Raw genomic sequence first — 16,334 nt, forward strand, 5'->3', positions numbered from 1 at the left:
CGCCTGAGGCCAGGGACCCCACCCACAGGCGCCTGCCGCCGGGGGCCCCCCTCCGCATGGATGGCGGCCTCCCCAGGCGGCTCGCACAGGAGGCCCGGTGCCCGAGGGCTGTCCGAGGGAGGCGCATCCCAGCTGGCTCTGCGCAGCTGCCCACACACTCTGAGCCCCGGGACAGGAAGCGGGGGCTGGGCTCCTAGCTCCCCACCCCCGTGACGGTTCTGGAGGGTCTTGGGCCCAGCCGCTGGGGATCTTGACGGAGCCGGGTGGCTCTGGGGTCCCGGCACGCGCGGCCCAGGCTACCTGCCCTTGTGCCGCATCGTCGCTGGCCTCCTGCTCAGAGGACAAGCTCTCGTACTCCTCCTCAGAATAGTTATCTGCGGGGTGAGCACACAGCACCTTGAGATTCCCACCGGTGTCCTGGCAACAAGGCCGCAACCAAAGAACGGCCCAGATGCACAGGGAGCAGGCAGCAGGGGGGCGGGGGCCACACTCTGCACCACCTTGTGCACCACCGCACCCCCATGGTGGCCCCCACAAACCTTTCTGCCCAGCACAGCACGCACTGCAGCCTGGCTCTCACGTGTGACTCGGCCGCCTGCCTGTCCCCCCTCACCTCACAGAGGACAGTAACCCCAACTGTGATGGTGGTGACAGCCCATGCTAGGACGTGTGCCCAGACTCGGGAGGCACTGCGATCGATCCCACAACCCCCATTTACTGTGGCCGCCGAGGGTGCCCCCATAGCCAGGTCCCCACAACAGCATGAGGAACTCTGCTGTGAGGCCAGGGCCACCAGGGCAAACCCGAACCCCACACCACCACCACCTCCGATGTCTCCAACCCACCGGAAGGTGGCCAGGTGGCACAGGGGCAGGGGAGTGGGCACTGCCTGCAGCTGCACTCACCCGTGGACTTGGCCTTGGAGCCGGCCTGCATGGCGCTGTCCTCATGGTCGATGGGCTGGCTGGACAGGGAGAAGATGCAGATCTCGGCCACCTTGGCAGAGGCGTCCTTGACGCTGCTGCAGAGGCTCAGCACCTGGCCACCATCAGGGGGACGCTGCATCACCTGAGGGCAGGGCACGTTCCAGAATGGACCACGACAGGGCATGCGGGTGGGGCCTGCCACAGGCAGGAGATGGACACAGAGCCAGGGGGTGAGAGGACAGGGGGAGAACGCTGGGCCAGGCTGGGGGTCAGCGCCAGGCTCAGCTCCAGGGACTAGAGGCTCTCAGAGAGGAGAGTCTGGAGCCTGCCTGCCTTGGGACCTCAGCAGCAGTGAGCTGTGTGGAAACAGCAGCTCCCAGATATGACCGCCCAGCCCACGGGACACGGCTGCATGTCTGTGAGGACCATGGAGACCAGCCACCTGCCTGTGGCCCTGCCCTGCCCCACACCAGGTGGGCACCCACACAACTCTGCGTCCCTGACGCCCTGAACACAGCCCCACGACTGTGAAGGCCCCGAAGCACAAGGGACACACAGGGCTCTTGCTGCCCCCCCGCCGCCCCCCAGGGCCCGGCCTGCTGCTTCCAAAGCCCTGTGAGAGCCGCCGGGTCCTCCAGGACAGGTGGTGGGGGTTGGCTTTGTTCTGACATACTTTCCGTTTTCTCACCAGGGGACTTCAACTTCACGTCACCCCTCGCCCACCCTAGCACGTGCATCACCTTCCCCGGGCGTCCCTGGTGCCATCTGCAAGCCCTGTCCTGCTGGACAGGTCACAATCACTCCAGGCCCAAAGCTACCCTCAGCTGAAGGGCAGCCATCCCGTCAGAGCCCAGCTGAAGGAGGTCGTGTCAGGCTCCCTCACCTCGGCCATGTTGATGGCACCCGCCGCCAGCGTCTTGTAGCCCAGGATGGTCCGGTTCTTGTACCGCTTCCTCCGCTGCAGCATGACCTGCAGCCTGTTGCCGTCTCTCTTCAGGAAGTGAGGGTACTGCGGGGGGGGGGGGGGGCGCCGTCACACAGGCCCGCCCACAGGACCCTCACTGGCTCAGCAGCCCAGTCAACACTGAAAGCGGTGTGCCAAGGGCATCAGGTGGCTGTGCCCCCTGGGGCTGGCCGGGATGCCCGTGTGGGTGTGTCAGGGGCCTGGAGGGCGGCAGAGCTGTGTGTATGAAGCAGGTGTTCACAGGTTCTCCTCAAAGTTCACAAGTGAAAACCAATTTTGGAGTTGGGGCAATGGGACGGTCCTACACCTCGACTGTGATGGTTGGTACACACATGTGCACGTTTCTTAACACTCACGGAACGATATATTGAAAAAGAATGAATTGTACGTTTTGTAAATTATACTCCAATAAACCTGACCCCCCCAAAAAGAAAAAATCCACACAAACCCCAGATGTGCTGCGGTGGGCATCAGAGCTGGGGTCAGGGTGCCCCCCCATGCACCGCCCCCCCTCGGCACAGCCAGGTAGCAGGGGAGTGGGGGGAAAGGGGGAGGTGGGAGCTGGCAGGGCTCTCCTGGATACACTGGACCACAGTCCATCTTACCCACTTACAAGAAGGAAGAGGGGGTCTGTGGGTTTGAAATGGACACTGCAGTTCGAACGTTTAAAGCACGTGTTAGGCAAGGAGAAAGCATGTCCTCTGAGTCTCAATAACACCAATCTTAAAATGACCACAAAAACAGAAACAAAGGCCAGACGAGCTGTCCTCTGGGTCAGTTTGGGGCTGATCTGAGCCCTGGACAGAGTCCAGGGGATGTTGTCTACTTCATTCTGGGGGGGGTGTCCCGGTCTACACTGAGTCTCCACATCCTGTCCCCATCTCGGCCCAACATGAAAAGACCGAAGCTCTGTAACTGCCGTTTCCAGCCTCACTACCCTCTCTTTATCAAGCGACTGGGATGCAAAAACGCCACCTGTTAGAAAGCCAAGCGCACTTTCTAACGTTTCAGAGTAAACCGCGGGGCTGGTGACACTGACGAAGGCCCACCTGCAGGGAGAAGGTCAGGGCCAGGTCGGTCTCCACTTGTCCACTGGGGGGCAGCACGATCTCATGGGACCGCAGGATGCGTTTGGAGCCCTGGGAGAGTAAGACAGCAAGCGTGTCATTCAAGCGTGAGCCCAGCTAGATGTCACCTCAGTTCTATTCAAACTCTCAGGATGAGAAGGCGGGGACACCCGAGGGCAGCTCAAGAGACTTATTATCAAGAGCTTGAAAGATGTCCACGCCCTTTGGCCACGGAGTCCTCCTCGAGGAATCTGCCTAAGGACTGAGATGGCTGAGAACAGTCACTACAAACTTATTGCAGCCACTAAGAAACACAGCCGTGGGTGTAGGCTGACAGCAACACCGGGGAAGAGCAGTGTGTGAGATGCCAGGCAGCTCTGAAAATGCAGGACGATGGGGGTGCCCGCCCTACAAGAGTCACCAATCAAAACATGGCGGCAGTGTCGCAGGATAGGGGGACCAGTGGGCCTACAAACAGGCCCGAGAAACCCTCGGACGCGTGGGAACAAATGTGCTGCGTGCCAACGAGCCTGCTGGCTGGCAGGGAGAGGTTGTGATGAGTTGGGTGCGAGTCACGTGTACAAAGCACACGGGTCCCAACCGCCACCCTGACACCGAAATACATTTGCACGGGTTAAAGGTGCCCGTCACAGCCCTGCTTTACAAACAGCTGTCCCAACATGGAGACCTCAGGCTAGTGCAGGAAGCGGGGGGAACAGACCGCAGCCCCGCCTGCAGCACCATGAGGAGCCACCTTCAGAGATGGGACAGCAGCAGGGAGTGGGGGGCCGAGGCAGGGCGGGCTGGGGAGAGGGGGTGACCCCTGAGGCCTGAGGCCAAAATGAGGGTTCAGAGAAATGGGTGAGGGCCCAGGACACAGGTGTAAGGCTGGCCCGTGTGGCCGTGTGACTAGACTATGCTGGGACACGCTGCTGCCGGAGCCCGGCTGAGGCGGCTGGCTGCTGCCCTCTGGACCACATGGCATCCTGCCGAGGCCTCAGTGCCCCGGCTACACGCCTCCCACCACGGAGCGACGGAGCGGCAGGGGTGTGAGGTGGGCCTGCCTGCCAGCCTCCTGCCTCCCCACCACCCCCACTTTTTCCCCACGCCCCAGCCCTTTCCTCTTTGTCCCTCACAGCTGTTTCCCCCAAATTTCTAGGCCATCTGACCCTCCTTAGTGTCTGCTTCTCAGAGGACCGGAACTGACCGGCCACGCCCAGGCCAGGCGGCACCCAGCACAGTGCAGGCTCGGCTCAGTGAGAAAGGCCAGCGCGACTGCCTCCTCTGGGAGTTCAGACGTAAGGGCCTCAGCCTGGGTGAGGGCTGAGAGGACAGGAGCAGGCCAAGGACAGGCGGAGGTGCACGGTGGGGTGGCTGGCATGGCCCAGCCCTTCGGAGGCAGGCACAGAGCAGGCAGACAGCAGGTGACCCCGACAGAGGAGGATGGCCAAGGAGAAGCCGGCAGAGCCGAGCGTCGCGGCGGGGGGGCGAGCAGCCAGTCAGTGGGGGCCCTCGGAGGTGAGCCGGGGAGGCCTGGGACCCTGACCCTGGAGGCTTAGTCTTCGTCATGTGGGGTCTGGAAAATGGGCATCTGGGGGAAGGGGGTCAGGCCCCGAGTCCAGTTGCGGGCAGCTTCCTGTGGCCTAGCACGCAGCTCTGCACGGCCTGCTGGGATGCTGAGGACTCACAACAGCATCTCCAGCGAGGAAAGCATTTCTTCAGAACTTTATTTAAAAGTAACGTTTCTGGGTGGCGGCAACTGCCTGCAAAACAGGACCGGCCCCTTCCTCCTCGCGCTCAGATCCGAGCTTTCAGTTCAGAGGCGAGCCAGGCTCCATGGACCCAGGTCCTTGAGCAGCTCCTGCAGGTCTGGCCAGGAAGCCCTAGTGACCCACGGGCCAGTCCCGAGCACCCACGTAGGGCCACAGACACGGGCCCCAGCATCCTGGGCCTGGGTGTCCTCCGAGGACAGGCACCAGTACCTACTGTGGGTCAGCTGCGAGGGCCACACCAAGGGCATTCCCACACTTGGAGAAGGCTGTGGGCCGGTGCTGGTGGACTGTGGGGAAAGACGGACCCTTCACAGCCCCACATCTGCAGGGGGACGGATGCAAAGGGTCACAGGGTGCACTGTCTGGGCAGCCGGGGCTGAGAGCCACCTCCCACCCAGGGCAGTGGACCTGGAACTCACGAGTCCCTGAAAAGGCCAAGGCAACCCATACGGCCGACAGGGCCCCCGCCTCCTTGGCTGCCTGGGCAAAGGCAGTGCTGAGGGCCTGGCCCTCCTGAAACAGTGGCCTGTTCAAACCCGACAGAGGAGCCTGTGAGGCCGGGGGAGCATTACGGCACCGGCAGGGGAGGCCCTGGATCAGGGCTGGAGGGTGACAGGCGCATTTGCAGGGCGCAGGTGTGGGGCACAGGGAGGGTCCACACTTCTGCTCTAGGAAGGCCCATCTGCAGGTGAGCTCAGCACACTCGCTTCCTCCACCTTCTGTAACGCTGGGCTGGCTGCCTGCCTCACAGGGGATAGGACTGCGCCCAGGGGGCTTCCAACCCTGCCAAAGCATCAGAACCATCTTCCAAGCCAATTGCCCCAGCAAAGGCCCTCCTCCTCCCTGGACACACTCAGCCCCCAGCCACCTGCACAGATAAGGGTCTGGCTGTTGGTGTGGTTGTGCTCTTTCGTCTCCAGGCAGCACGGGCGTCCTGCAAGGCCCCAGGACAGTGGCAGACGGAGACCCTCACCTGCATCTTCACAGCAATCACTACGGAGATGGGTTCTTTCTCCAGCTCCTTGAAGACCACCAGCTTCTTCAAGGTCAGGCTGCACAACCTGCAAAGGGCACAGACTCGGTTCAGCAGTGACTGCACCTTCCTATGCCTCCTCGGGCCCCAGGAAGGCCCTGGCTACAGCTGGGCCACACTGGACCACGTGCCCTCAGCCCCCAGCCTCCAGCACCACGGTCAACCCTCTAGACTGGCCATCTCATCTCCCAGGAGCCCTTGCCCAGGCCCAGGCAGGCTGGGAGCCACCCTCATGGTCCCTGCATGTTGGGTAGCCCTCAGCATCCCGAGGCTGTCAGCCAGGCGCCCCTCTCCAGATGGTCCTAGAGGGCGGGATTCCCTCTCGTGGGAAAAGGCAGGCAGGCAGGAGAAGGACTGGCCGACCAGTGATGCCCCCACGGGCTAGGGTGCCAGCGCCCCCTGCTGTGAGAGCACCAGCCTCCCCACCCTCCAGACTCACCCACCCTCCCCTCCGGCCAGGGAGCATTCCTTGACCTTACACCTCCACTCTCTGTTCTGAGCCACACAAACTCGTGGCGATGTGTGGGGGACACACCTGCACCGCGTCCACAAGGCCTGAACCTTCCTCCTGCAGCCCATGTGGACACATGCCGCCCTGAGCCAGTGGTCTTCCTGGGGGCAGCAGCACACACTGGGTCCCCGGCACAGCCCTAGTGAGGCGCCAGGACAGAGGACCCGCATCCGCGGCCAAGGTCATGCACTCTCAGGGGCCTGGCTCACTTCCGTCAGGTGTCAGCCGGCCTGTTCGCAGGACAGCGACACAGCTGCACAAGGGTGACTGCACAACCATCCAAAACATCACTGTCCACCAGCACAGGTTCAAGAGTCGAGACCAAGTCCCAGCGTCTGTGCTGGCGTCCTGTTCAGGAAATCCAGACTTTCCATGCCCAGCTGAGTTGGTGCTAGGTCCCCAAAGTATGCATCTGAACCCCAAGCATCAGGACAGATGCCAGACACAGCCAGGCCACACGGCACAGCCATCTACTGGCATAAAAGTGACACTATGCTCTGCTGTCTCTGTGCCTGTGAATGGGGCGTGAGGACACGGTGGACCAGAAGGAAGGCCCCGCACATGTCTACATCCAGGCAGTAGGGAGCCACGCGTGAGGCAGGCGGGCTCTGGTCTGGGAACAGGGCCTGGGCGTAATCAACCGCATGGCCTTGGAAAGTTATGGGAGCATCTGAGCACCTGTGAATCATGCACGGAGCCGAGACCCGCCACTGTCCAGGCACGAAGCCGAGACCCGCCACAGTCCATGTACGGAGCCGAGACCCGCCGCTGTCCAGCCACAGAGCCGAGACCTCTCCGCCCCGCTGTCCTGGGCATGGAGCCAAGACCCACCTGAGACCCACCGCTGTTCCATGGCCCAAGCTGCTCATCTTCCCTGGACCCACAGCCTATACCTGAACCACTTCCTAATCCAGTCCTCAGCACCAAGTCACTATCCCCCTACCCTAAACACCAGAACAGGCAGCAGACAACTAGGGACAGCCCTTGTGCCCAAGAGGCCACCGGTCCTAAGCTGTTTACGCTGCCATGCCAGCCTTTCCACGGAAACCCCCATAAAAACTCTGGCCTGGGCCTCTGCCTCACTCTTCCTGCCTCCTGCCCGGTCCTGGCGCTTCCCCAGCCCGGTGTAGCATGGCATGCCTCTTGTTCCCAGGGCATTGTGAGTGACATTAAACTTTTCTCTCAATAGCATTGACCTCTCTGCATGGACACTCAGTCACCTTTCTAAATTGAAACCCAACGCCATCTGCACGCCATTGAGCCCAAAGGAGCCAGGAGCCAGACCTTCCCCAGGCTGTGACGTCCTGATTTGATGGCAGGGACAGCTCCAGGTTGCAGTGCCATGGGAGCGTGGGGAGCGGCACCTTGCGTGGCAGGGTTCCCCTCCCAGCTCCCAGCCCGGCCCCCCCGCCCACCGGGGCTGCTCCTATTCCACAGGCTCCAACAAACTGCCAAGAAAAAAGACAGTGGAGACAGATAAAGGAGTTAAGGTTCACCAGGATGGGCCGTGGCCTGGGCTATAAAACAATGCGAATGAGTTTAAAGAACTGAAATCACATAAAGTGTCTTCTCTAACCAAAATGGTGTTAACTAGAACTCAATGCTAGAAAGGCAGCTGGGGACACCAACTACCTGGGAAACTAAACAGCATACCCCTAAACGGCCTACCGGCCAGAGGAGGTGTCAACGGAAATCCGGAATACTTCAAGTGGAAAGAAAGCAGAAAGACACATCATGCCGCTAAGCGCTGACAGAAGGCCCCACAGCGCCAAAAGCTCACACTGGAAAAGAAGGAAGGTGTCAAGGACACCCCACATGACACGCGGAAAAGGAGAGCACATTAAACCCAAAGTGAAGTCTGAGAAACAACAGAGGAAACCAAACCAACAGCTGGTTCTTTGGGAAGATCCACAACATGGTAAAACCTCTAGCCAGACAAAGAAAATCAGGGAGCGAAGAAAAAATGACCGGCATCAGGAAGAGAAGAGCTATCAGCACAGAGCTCACTCAGCGAGTGGGCAGGGAGCACGTCGATCTGGGGACCTGGACTACAGGCAACAAGCCACCCGGACTCACCGGGACAAGCAGACTGTCTGAACAGCCGAATGCGTTAGAGAACTTGAATTAACAGTTAAAAGCCTTCTGAAGGAGAAAACTCCAGGCAAGTTTAATCAGACACTAAAAGACGATGTAATACCAATTCTATATAAGATTTTCCAGAAAACAAAAGAGAAAGGAATACTTCAAGTCTTTTATGAGGTTGGCAATTCCTCTGACAGCAACACCAGAAAAAAACATACAAAAATAAAAAAATGCAGACCAGGATCCCTTAATGAACATAGACTTTAAAATCTTTGACCAAACTGAATGCAGCCACATGTAAAAGGAATGATGCGTACCACAGCACGAGCAGTGAGGCTTCTCCAGGAGTGCAAGGCTGGTTCGACACTTAAAAAGCAGTCACCACAACAGGCCAACGAAGGAAAACCATGAAATCTCCTCAACTGATCTAGAAAAACTTCTGACAAAATTCAATATCCATTCGAGATTAAGAAGTCTCGGTGAATTAGGAATGTATGGGAACGTCCTCAACCTGACAAAGAGCACGTCCAAAGGCCCCCAGCTGACACTGAGCTGGAAGCCAGGGAAGGACAACTGGCCTGTACGGCTGGGGACAGGCAAAGCCATGCCCTCTCACCACTGCCCCTGCGTGGCGCTGTGGCCTGCCCAGTGCAATAAGGCAAGAAAAGGAAATAGAGGCGACGGTTGGAAAGAGCAGAGCTCTCCATGTTTGCAGACAGCATGCGCATTCATGGAGAGTATCCCCTGGAACGTAGAAAAATGTGAAAACAAGCGCCTAGAACCTGTGAGCTTAGCAAGATCATGTCAGACAAGCCCAATACATAAGAGGCAGTCGTATTTGTACATACTAGCAATGAACCGCTGGAAGTCAATTTTTTTAAATGTCCATTTACAGTGGCTCCAAAAGAAAAAATAAATACCCAAATCTAACAAAAGAAATGCAGGGTCTGCGTGCTGGAAGCTCCCGACAGCTAATGCCTGGGATCCAGGACCTAAGCAAACGCAGGGCACACCATGGCCTCCGCATCGGGCCTGCAGATTTAAGGCAAGTCCATGGAGGTTACGGCAAGCCTTTTTCGTAGGTCTTAATTACCTTATTTTAAAGTTGATAAGGAAAGGTCAAGGAACCAGAACAGTCAAAATAACTGGGCACAGGAGAACGAGGTACATTGGGACCTGTTGCTACCCGCCACGGAGACTTGCTGTGAACCCCCCCGTGATCACGACAGTGTGGTGTCAACAAAAGGGAAGGCGCGTAGATGAACAGAATAGGAAAAGAAATTTGATAAACTGACTTCATCAAAATGTAAAACTTTGCTCTGTGAAAAACACTGTGAAGTATGGAAAGATACGCTTTCCATAAGAGGGAGCATATATTTGCAAATCACGTTTGACACAAGGCTTTATCCAAAATATATAAAGAGCTCCCCAAACTCAACGATGTGAAAACCAACAACCCAACTAAATATGGGCAAAAGATGTGGCCAGACACGTCACCAACACGACAAGGACAGTCAAGCAGCCCACGAACATAGGCGTGCAGCTGCTGGTGAGCAGCCAAACGCAGCGGAAAGCCACGCTGAGGCCACGGCCTTCACCGCGCAGGGAGGCCGCTGTGCCCGCCGATGGGACCCGGGCTCAGACACAGGCTCGCTGGGTGCCGCCCCTGCGCGGACCTCCCCCAGGGAACGCGTCGTGTCACAGCAGCTGTCCACGACCGCAGAAACCGGGACTTTACTGCAAGTCCCCTTAGACCCGTCCACCCACAGCAGCGCTGCCGGGCGACAAGAGGCGTGCAGCCTCGGCGCAAGCGTAGGCGCGCAAGAACGCGCACAAGAAGGCACACGCCAGCCCCGGAGGCACCAGGCAGGCCGAGAAGCCGGAGCGGAGGGGTGGCGCCTGGGTCTTCACGCACTCACGTGGTCGTGGGCGCACAGGGTTGGGGACGGCCATGGGGCCGCGAGGGAGCTGGCCTGGGTGGGTGGGGGCGGGCACTGTCCAGTGTTCTGAGCCTGATCGAAGGGGTGACAGGATTCGGGTCAGAGCTGTCCACACAGCTGGACCATGTTGAATTTTGCAGTAGGCAAACTTTAAAAAGCAATTTTTCACACTTTAAAGAAACCACAAGACCAAAGGGACATGTCAGCTAGTTGAAACAATGGGCTTGATTTGCACCCTGCTTCAACTAAACCAGTTACAAATGTGTCCCTGACACGCATTTGGGGGGGAGGGGTGTCTCTGACTTCTGAGGGCTATTCAACCTCTATTTCTAGAAGTTTCAGTCCCTTAGAGTTTGACTGGGAAGGGGGTGCACCGTCTAGCGTTTGCTCTCCACAGCGTGGAGATGGTTCTGACTAGGAGCACAGTGGCACTCCCGACATGTCCTTGTCACAGGATCTGAGGCCGTGAGGCTGGCTTTCAGTGGTGCAGGGCCCCCTGAAGGGCCCACTTGCAGGGACGGGCTCCCGCTTTGGAGGCACATCTCCATGAACGTGGACACCCACAGTCACTGGGATTTTCCCTTTTTCCCCCTAAGATATGGTCAAGCTGATGCTATTTGTGCAAACATTACAAGCATAAAAAGAATCATTTGTATACAGAAACTGCCCCACACCAAAAGAACGAAGGTGTTTGTTTTCTGTCTGACACGGTTCTGAGATTAAGGCCTGAGGTCTGGACTGTGGCCGAGATTTACACTTGGCCCTCAAGGAAAGCGCAAGCAAGTCCACTCAAAACCCACGTATCATGACTCGTCACGAACCTGTTAGGGGCTGTTGTTCCTTAAAACAGGCTGCTGCTATCAGAAAAGACGGGCCGTAAGGGGAAGGGAGCCAGAGAGAGTGTGTGTGTGTTTTTGTTTGTTTTAAGATTTTTATTGGGGAATTGGGGAGAGGAAGAGTGTTGGGGAATTGAGGAAGGGGAACATTGTATTTTTCCAGGACCCATCAGCTCCAAGTCGTTTTAATCACACTGTCAGTGTGAAGTACAAGCCCTGGATAACTTCCACGCAGAGGGGACCCCTCCACACCTGGGCCTCTCCCTGCTCCGTCCTCTTAGTGCAGGAGTGGGGAGAGCCAACTCGGATACCTCACCTGAAGAAACAGGGTTCTGCCTTGTTTCTGAAACAGAAGTGTGAGGTCCGAAAAATTAGAGTGATGCCACAAACCCCCACATACCCACCAACAAGAATTAACAACTGTCCTCCGCACTAACTTCTGATCTTTTCAAAGAAATAAGATGACCAGAACCACAGACACCCATGTGCGCTCACCCCACCCTCCCTCCTTTCCCTCGGAGGAACCACCACCTGGAGAAGGGTCTCCTTCCAGGGCACTGCCAGCTGTCCCCACACTTTGGTCTCCCGCCCTCCACTGGTAGCTGGGTATCGTTCGGCTTCCCAGCCAGACCTCGGTCCTGTTCCTAGGCACTGAGCAGGCCGGGGGTGGGACCTGAGCAGAGGTGATATCCGTCACGTCCTGGGCAGCAAGCTCCTTGCTGGTTCTCTCCCATCTGGCTGCAATGGCAGGAACTAGGCAGCCACGTCGGACACTGGTAGAGGCCATGTGTTGAGGATGGCAGAGCCCTGGCCAGCCCTGGAGCACGGACCCCTGCAGTTACACGAGGCAGCACCAGCGGGCAGCTCTGTTTCCTGCCTGTTACAGAAACATGGGCTGCACACTCACCATGGCTCCCCTACGTGTGCATGTACACACACGGCAGTGTTGTATCTTGGATCACATGGCTAGTGCTGCCCTGCGCGTGCCTCTGCAGGTGCCCTTGGCACCAACATCTTGTTTCTTTCAGAAAGCGGGGGACGCCGGGTGACACAGCAAACGTGCATACCCCTGGCTGCTGTATACTTATTCAGTGTAGTTTACACTTCCTGCACCCTACTGAGGGCCTGATACTACAGTCCCCCACCCTTTATCCACGGCAGACACATTCCGAGACCCCCAGTGGATGCCTGAAACCGCAGATAGTAGCAAACTATATATAGCCTATGTTTTTCCTGTACATACATACTTAGGTTTAATTTATAAATTAGGGACAGTAAGAGATCAACAATAGAACTGTAACAGTACACTGTAATAAAAGTTATGTGAATGTGGTCTCGCTCTCAGAATCTTACTGTGCTGCACTCACGACTTGTCTCCAGTGTGTCTGAATTGCCAGATCACTGCTCTTGCGCTTTGGGGCCATAGTCAAGAACAATCAGGGTGACTTGCACACAAGCCCTGCAATACTGCAGCTGATCTGGTCACCGAGCCAGCTCCAAGACAACCGGGCATGTACCATGTGGAGATAGATGCAGGACAGAGGGATGAGTCATTTCCCGGGAGAACGGAGCGGGATGCTGAGATTTCATCACGCGCTACTCAGAACGACACACAATTTACAACCTACAAATCGTTTATTTCTGGAACTGTCCATTTAAATTTTCGGACCTTGGTTGACTGCGGGTAACTCAAATGTACAAACATGCTGTGGGCCATGTGGGAGCTGCCCGGCATCGCCCAGCTGAGTGGGGTCACTGGGTCTGTGCCCTGCACACTGCTCTCCCAAGTTGTGGGGTGAGCGTGCACTCCTACTGTCCCGTTTGAGTCCCACAAGTCATGATGTCAGTATCCTCAGGCACCATAACAAACGCCATAGATGGCAGCTTACACAAGTCAGTCATTTCTCATAGTTCCGAGGCTGGAAGTCCGAGATCGCGGTGCCAGCCAGGTAAGGATGTCCCAGGCCTCGGCTTGCGGACGGCTGCCCTCTCACAGCCTCTTCACATGGCCGTCCCTCTGCATGGGACCCCTGGTGTCTCTGCCTCTGTCCAAATCTCCTTTTAGAACACCAGTCATACTGGATCAGGGCCCACCTTAGAGGCCTCGTTATCAATCACCTCTTTATAGGCTCCATATCCAATAGTCACATTTCCCAAGGCACTAGGAGAGTTAGGGATTCAACATGTGAATTGGGGGGGGGGTCCACAATTCAGCCCACACCACTTGCCAACATGCAAATGAACTATCATTAGATCTGGGGATCGGATGTGACTCCCCTGTGGCTTCATTTGTAGAAGGCTGTGCCACCGTCCAGGTGTGCACTGGCCATAGGCACTTGCTGTGGACTGCCTGTCCATATCCTATTGGAGTGGCATTCTCTTACGGTCTAGATAATAATCATTGGCTGATGTACTGCACATATCATCTCCTAGCTGTAGGCTGTCACATAAACGGGTTTCTAAAAAGTGATTAGAGTTAAATGCATGTCGTTCCTGATTGATGCTTCCCAGGTACCATGTTCTGTCCTTCCACTTCCTCCTCCCAGCCGCTTTGCTTCCTCGCCTCACACTGAGGTCACCCGTCCACTTGGAGTTGTGGTTATGGGAGTGACCTGATTTTATTTCCCATGTCATGTCCAATTGCTCCAAACCACTTACTCAGGAGCACAGCCTCTCTCTACTGCCAAGCACGGCCATCTCTGAAGTGACGCGTGGTCTGGGTCTTTCTGTGCTGTTGCACAGGCTGACTTCTCTGTACTCTGCCCATTCCATACCATTTTAATCAGTGTGGCTCATTTAAATACAACCTGCTAAGGGAAATACTCTCCAAGCAAACACTTCATTTTCGCTTATCTGTTTCATAGAAACTTTAGAGTTAGCCTGTCAAGTTCTATTCCTATGTGAATTTTATGAAATTGAATTGCATTTAGGGAGAACTGACATCTTCAGGTGACTGAATCTGCCTGTCCTTAAGTGTTTTAAGTCCTGGAGGACATGACTAGGTTCTTCTCCTGGGAAAGGCTTTAACACCTTCTGTTCAAATTATTCCTAGATAGCTACTAGTTGCTTTCATGAATAACACTTCTCTTATTTTCCAATTGATTATTGCAGGTGTTTCAACACTGTTGGCTCAGTATGTTGATCTTGTATCAATCACCCTCCCAGCATTCCATTGGTTCTAATTACTTGCATACTCTCTCATACTGCCCGTTGGAACTGCCAATGGCAACTTGGTTTCTTTCAGCCCATCCTATTTACTTTCCGTGTCTTGATGCACCTTTCTTCTTGATTTTAAAGGTAATGTTTCTAGTGTTTAAGGATGGTGACAGCAGCACTGTGAGCCTCCTACAGGGATGGAGTGTGTGTGGCTGCACTAATGCGGGAGCCAGCAGCCAGCAATTGGAACAGGGCTCGAGGTGCACACTTTAGAAAAAGCAAATGAATGAATGGCCAAACGTAGACGCTCACCCTGGACAGTGCCGGCCTGGAGATTGCTAGCAGGTACGCTAGAGCAGGCAACAGTCCAGTTTTATTTCTGCGTTGCTAAGGATGTACATTGAATTTCATCAGATGCTTTTTCTGGATATAGCATGATCTTTCAATCTGCAAATGTGATGTTAAAATAACTATTCTGACGTTAAGTAAATCACCACACATCCCGGAAGTAATTCCTATTTTATGATGTACTGTCACCTTTTTATTTGTTGCAGGGGTTTTGGGTCCATGTATTATTTAGGATGTTCACATCGCCCTGCTCTACCCCTGGTGCTGTCCTTATCACACGGACAGCTTTGCTTCCTTCTTTCACCTTTCCCGTCCCTGGAACACATCATAGGAGATAGGGCTTATTTCCGGAAGATCTGGAGAAATTCATCCATAAAACCATCTGGTGTTCTCTGCGGAGGGAGGAGGTTTTCATGTAATCTGTCTCTTCACATTTTCCATTTTACTAAGTTGATTACTAAGTAATTCACATTTTTTCTACAAAATTAGCCCACTTACCCAGTTTTCCTGTCGGTTGACAATGTTTACAGGGGTCTGGTTTTAAACTCTGACTGCAGCTGTGCCATCCCACCCTGCATGCAGCTGTGCCATCCACCCTGTAGCAGTCTGGTGCCATCCCACCCTGCAGCAGTCTGGTGCTACCCCACCCTGCATGCAGCTGTGCCACCCAACCCTGCAGCAGTCTGGTGCCACCTTGCCCTGCAGGCAGCTGTGCCACCCCACCCTGTAGCAGTCTGGTGCCACGCCACCCTGCAGCAGCCTGGTGCCATCCACCCTGCATGCAGCTGTGCCATCCACCCTGTAGCAGTCTGGTGCCATCCCACCCTGCAGCAGTCTGGTGCCACCCCACCCTGCATGCAGCTGTGCCACCCCACCCTGCAGCAGTCTGGTGCCATCCCACCCTGCAGCAGCCTGGTGCCACCCCACTCTGCAGCAGTCTGGTGCCATCCCACCCTGCATGCAGCTGTGCCATCCACCCTGTAGCAGTCTGGTGCCATCCCACCCTGCATGCAGCTGTGCCATCCACCCTGCAGCAGTCTGGTGCGCGCGCGCCTTGCCTCTTGCTCGTTTTCCCAGAGGCCTCTCCTGGCAGCACGCTTCAGCCACATTCAGCACTGTGTCTCCTTCATTAAGTGTCACTCTTTATTATGTCAGCTCCTCTATTTTTTTATTCTCTCTGTTCTTTATGTAACTTGACTTGGATGTTTCTGTGACTGAATGCTCAACCTCTCATCTCGAATATTCGCATTTAAAATGAGTCTGTTCTCAGAACTGACACTGTCGTGGGGTTTTTACTCACTCTGGGCTTCTCTAACACCCTTCGGGAAGAGCGGCCAGCTTAGCGCCCCACTTCACAAGACCCCCACTACAGACGTGCTTCTGGGGCCCACCAGCCATCCCCGGCCACCCTCCCGGCTCCAGACTGGCCCTGGACTCTTCATCCAAATGGATCCCAGGGGGTTTCTGGTCCTTAGGCAGGCCCACATCTAACGCCTATTCTCTGGTCTCTCCTGCCCTTTCAGAGCAGCTGGTCTCACTGTCTCAGTGGGGATGGGACAGGATGCCTCTCTTTCCGCAGCATCTGGTTAAGCTGCTCACTGACAGCCACCTTTGGTGGGTGGCAACAGCTGCTGTTATTGGGGACCATCCTGAAGATGGAGGCTCTTGGGCAGGAATGCTGGTCTCTGATCCTGAGAGC

The 16,334-nt window shown here is 56.0% G+C and overlaps 1 protein-coding gene across 10 annotated transcripts in view; it reads right to left on the bottom strand.

The window, feature by feature from the left end:
* Window positions 1-16,334, bottom strand: part of PACS2 (phosphofurin acidic cluster sorting protein 2) — a 55,474-nt gene that overhangs the window by 20,152 nt on the left and 18,988 nt on the right. For 8 of the 10 annotated variants that reach the window (XM_019639258.1, XM_019639253.1, XM_019639254.1 and 5 more), the window contains exons 2-6: window positions 5,703-5,790; window positions 2,940-3,029; window positions 1,810-1,935; window positions 906-1,068; window positions 301-374 (exon numbers count right to left, since the gene is read on the bottom strand). In XM_019639258.1, coding sequence (XP_019494803.1) covers window positions 301-374; window positions 906-1,068; window positions 1,810-1,935; window positions 2,940-3,029; window positions 5,703-5,790 — 541 coding nt within the window. The remainder of the gene's footprint in view (window positions 1-300; window positions 375-905; window positions 1,069-1,809; window positions 1,936-2,939; window positions 3,030-5,702; window positions 5,791-16,334) is intronic. The other 2 variants (XM_019639260.1, XM_019639259.1) reach the window with 1 other exon arrangement.

Source organism: Hipposideros armiger, unplaced genomic scaffold (genome assembly GCF_001890085.2).
Source record: "Hipposideros armiger isolate ML-2016 unplaced genomic scaffold, ASM189008v1 scaffold_43, whole genome shotgun sequence".
NCBI classification, from domain to species: Eukaryota; Metazoa; Chordata; class Mammalia; order Chiroptera; family Hipposideridae; genus Hipposideros; species Hipposideros armiger.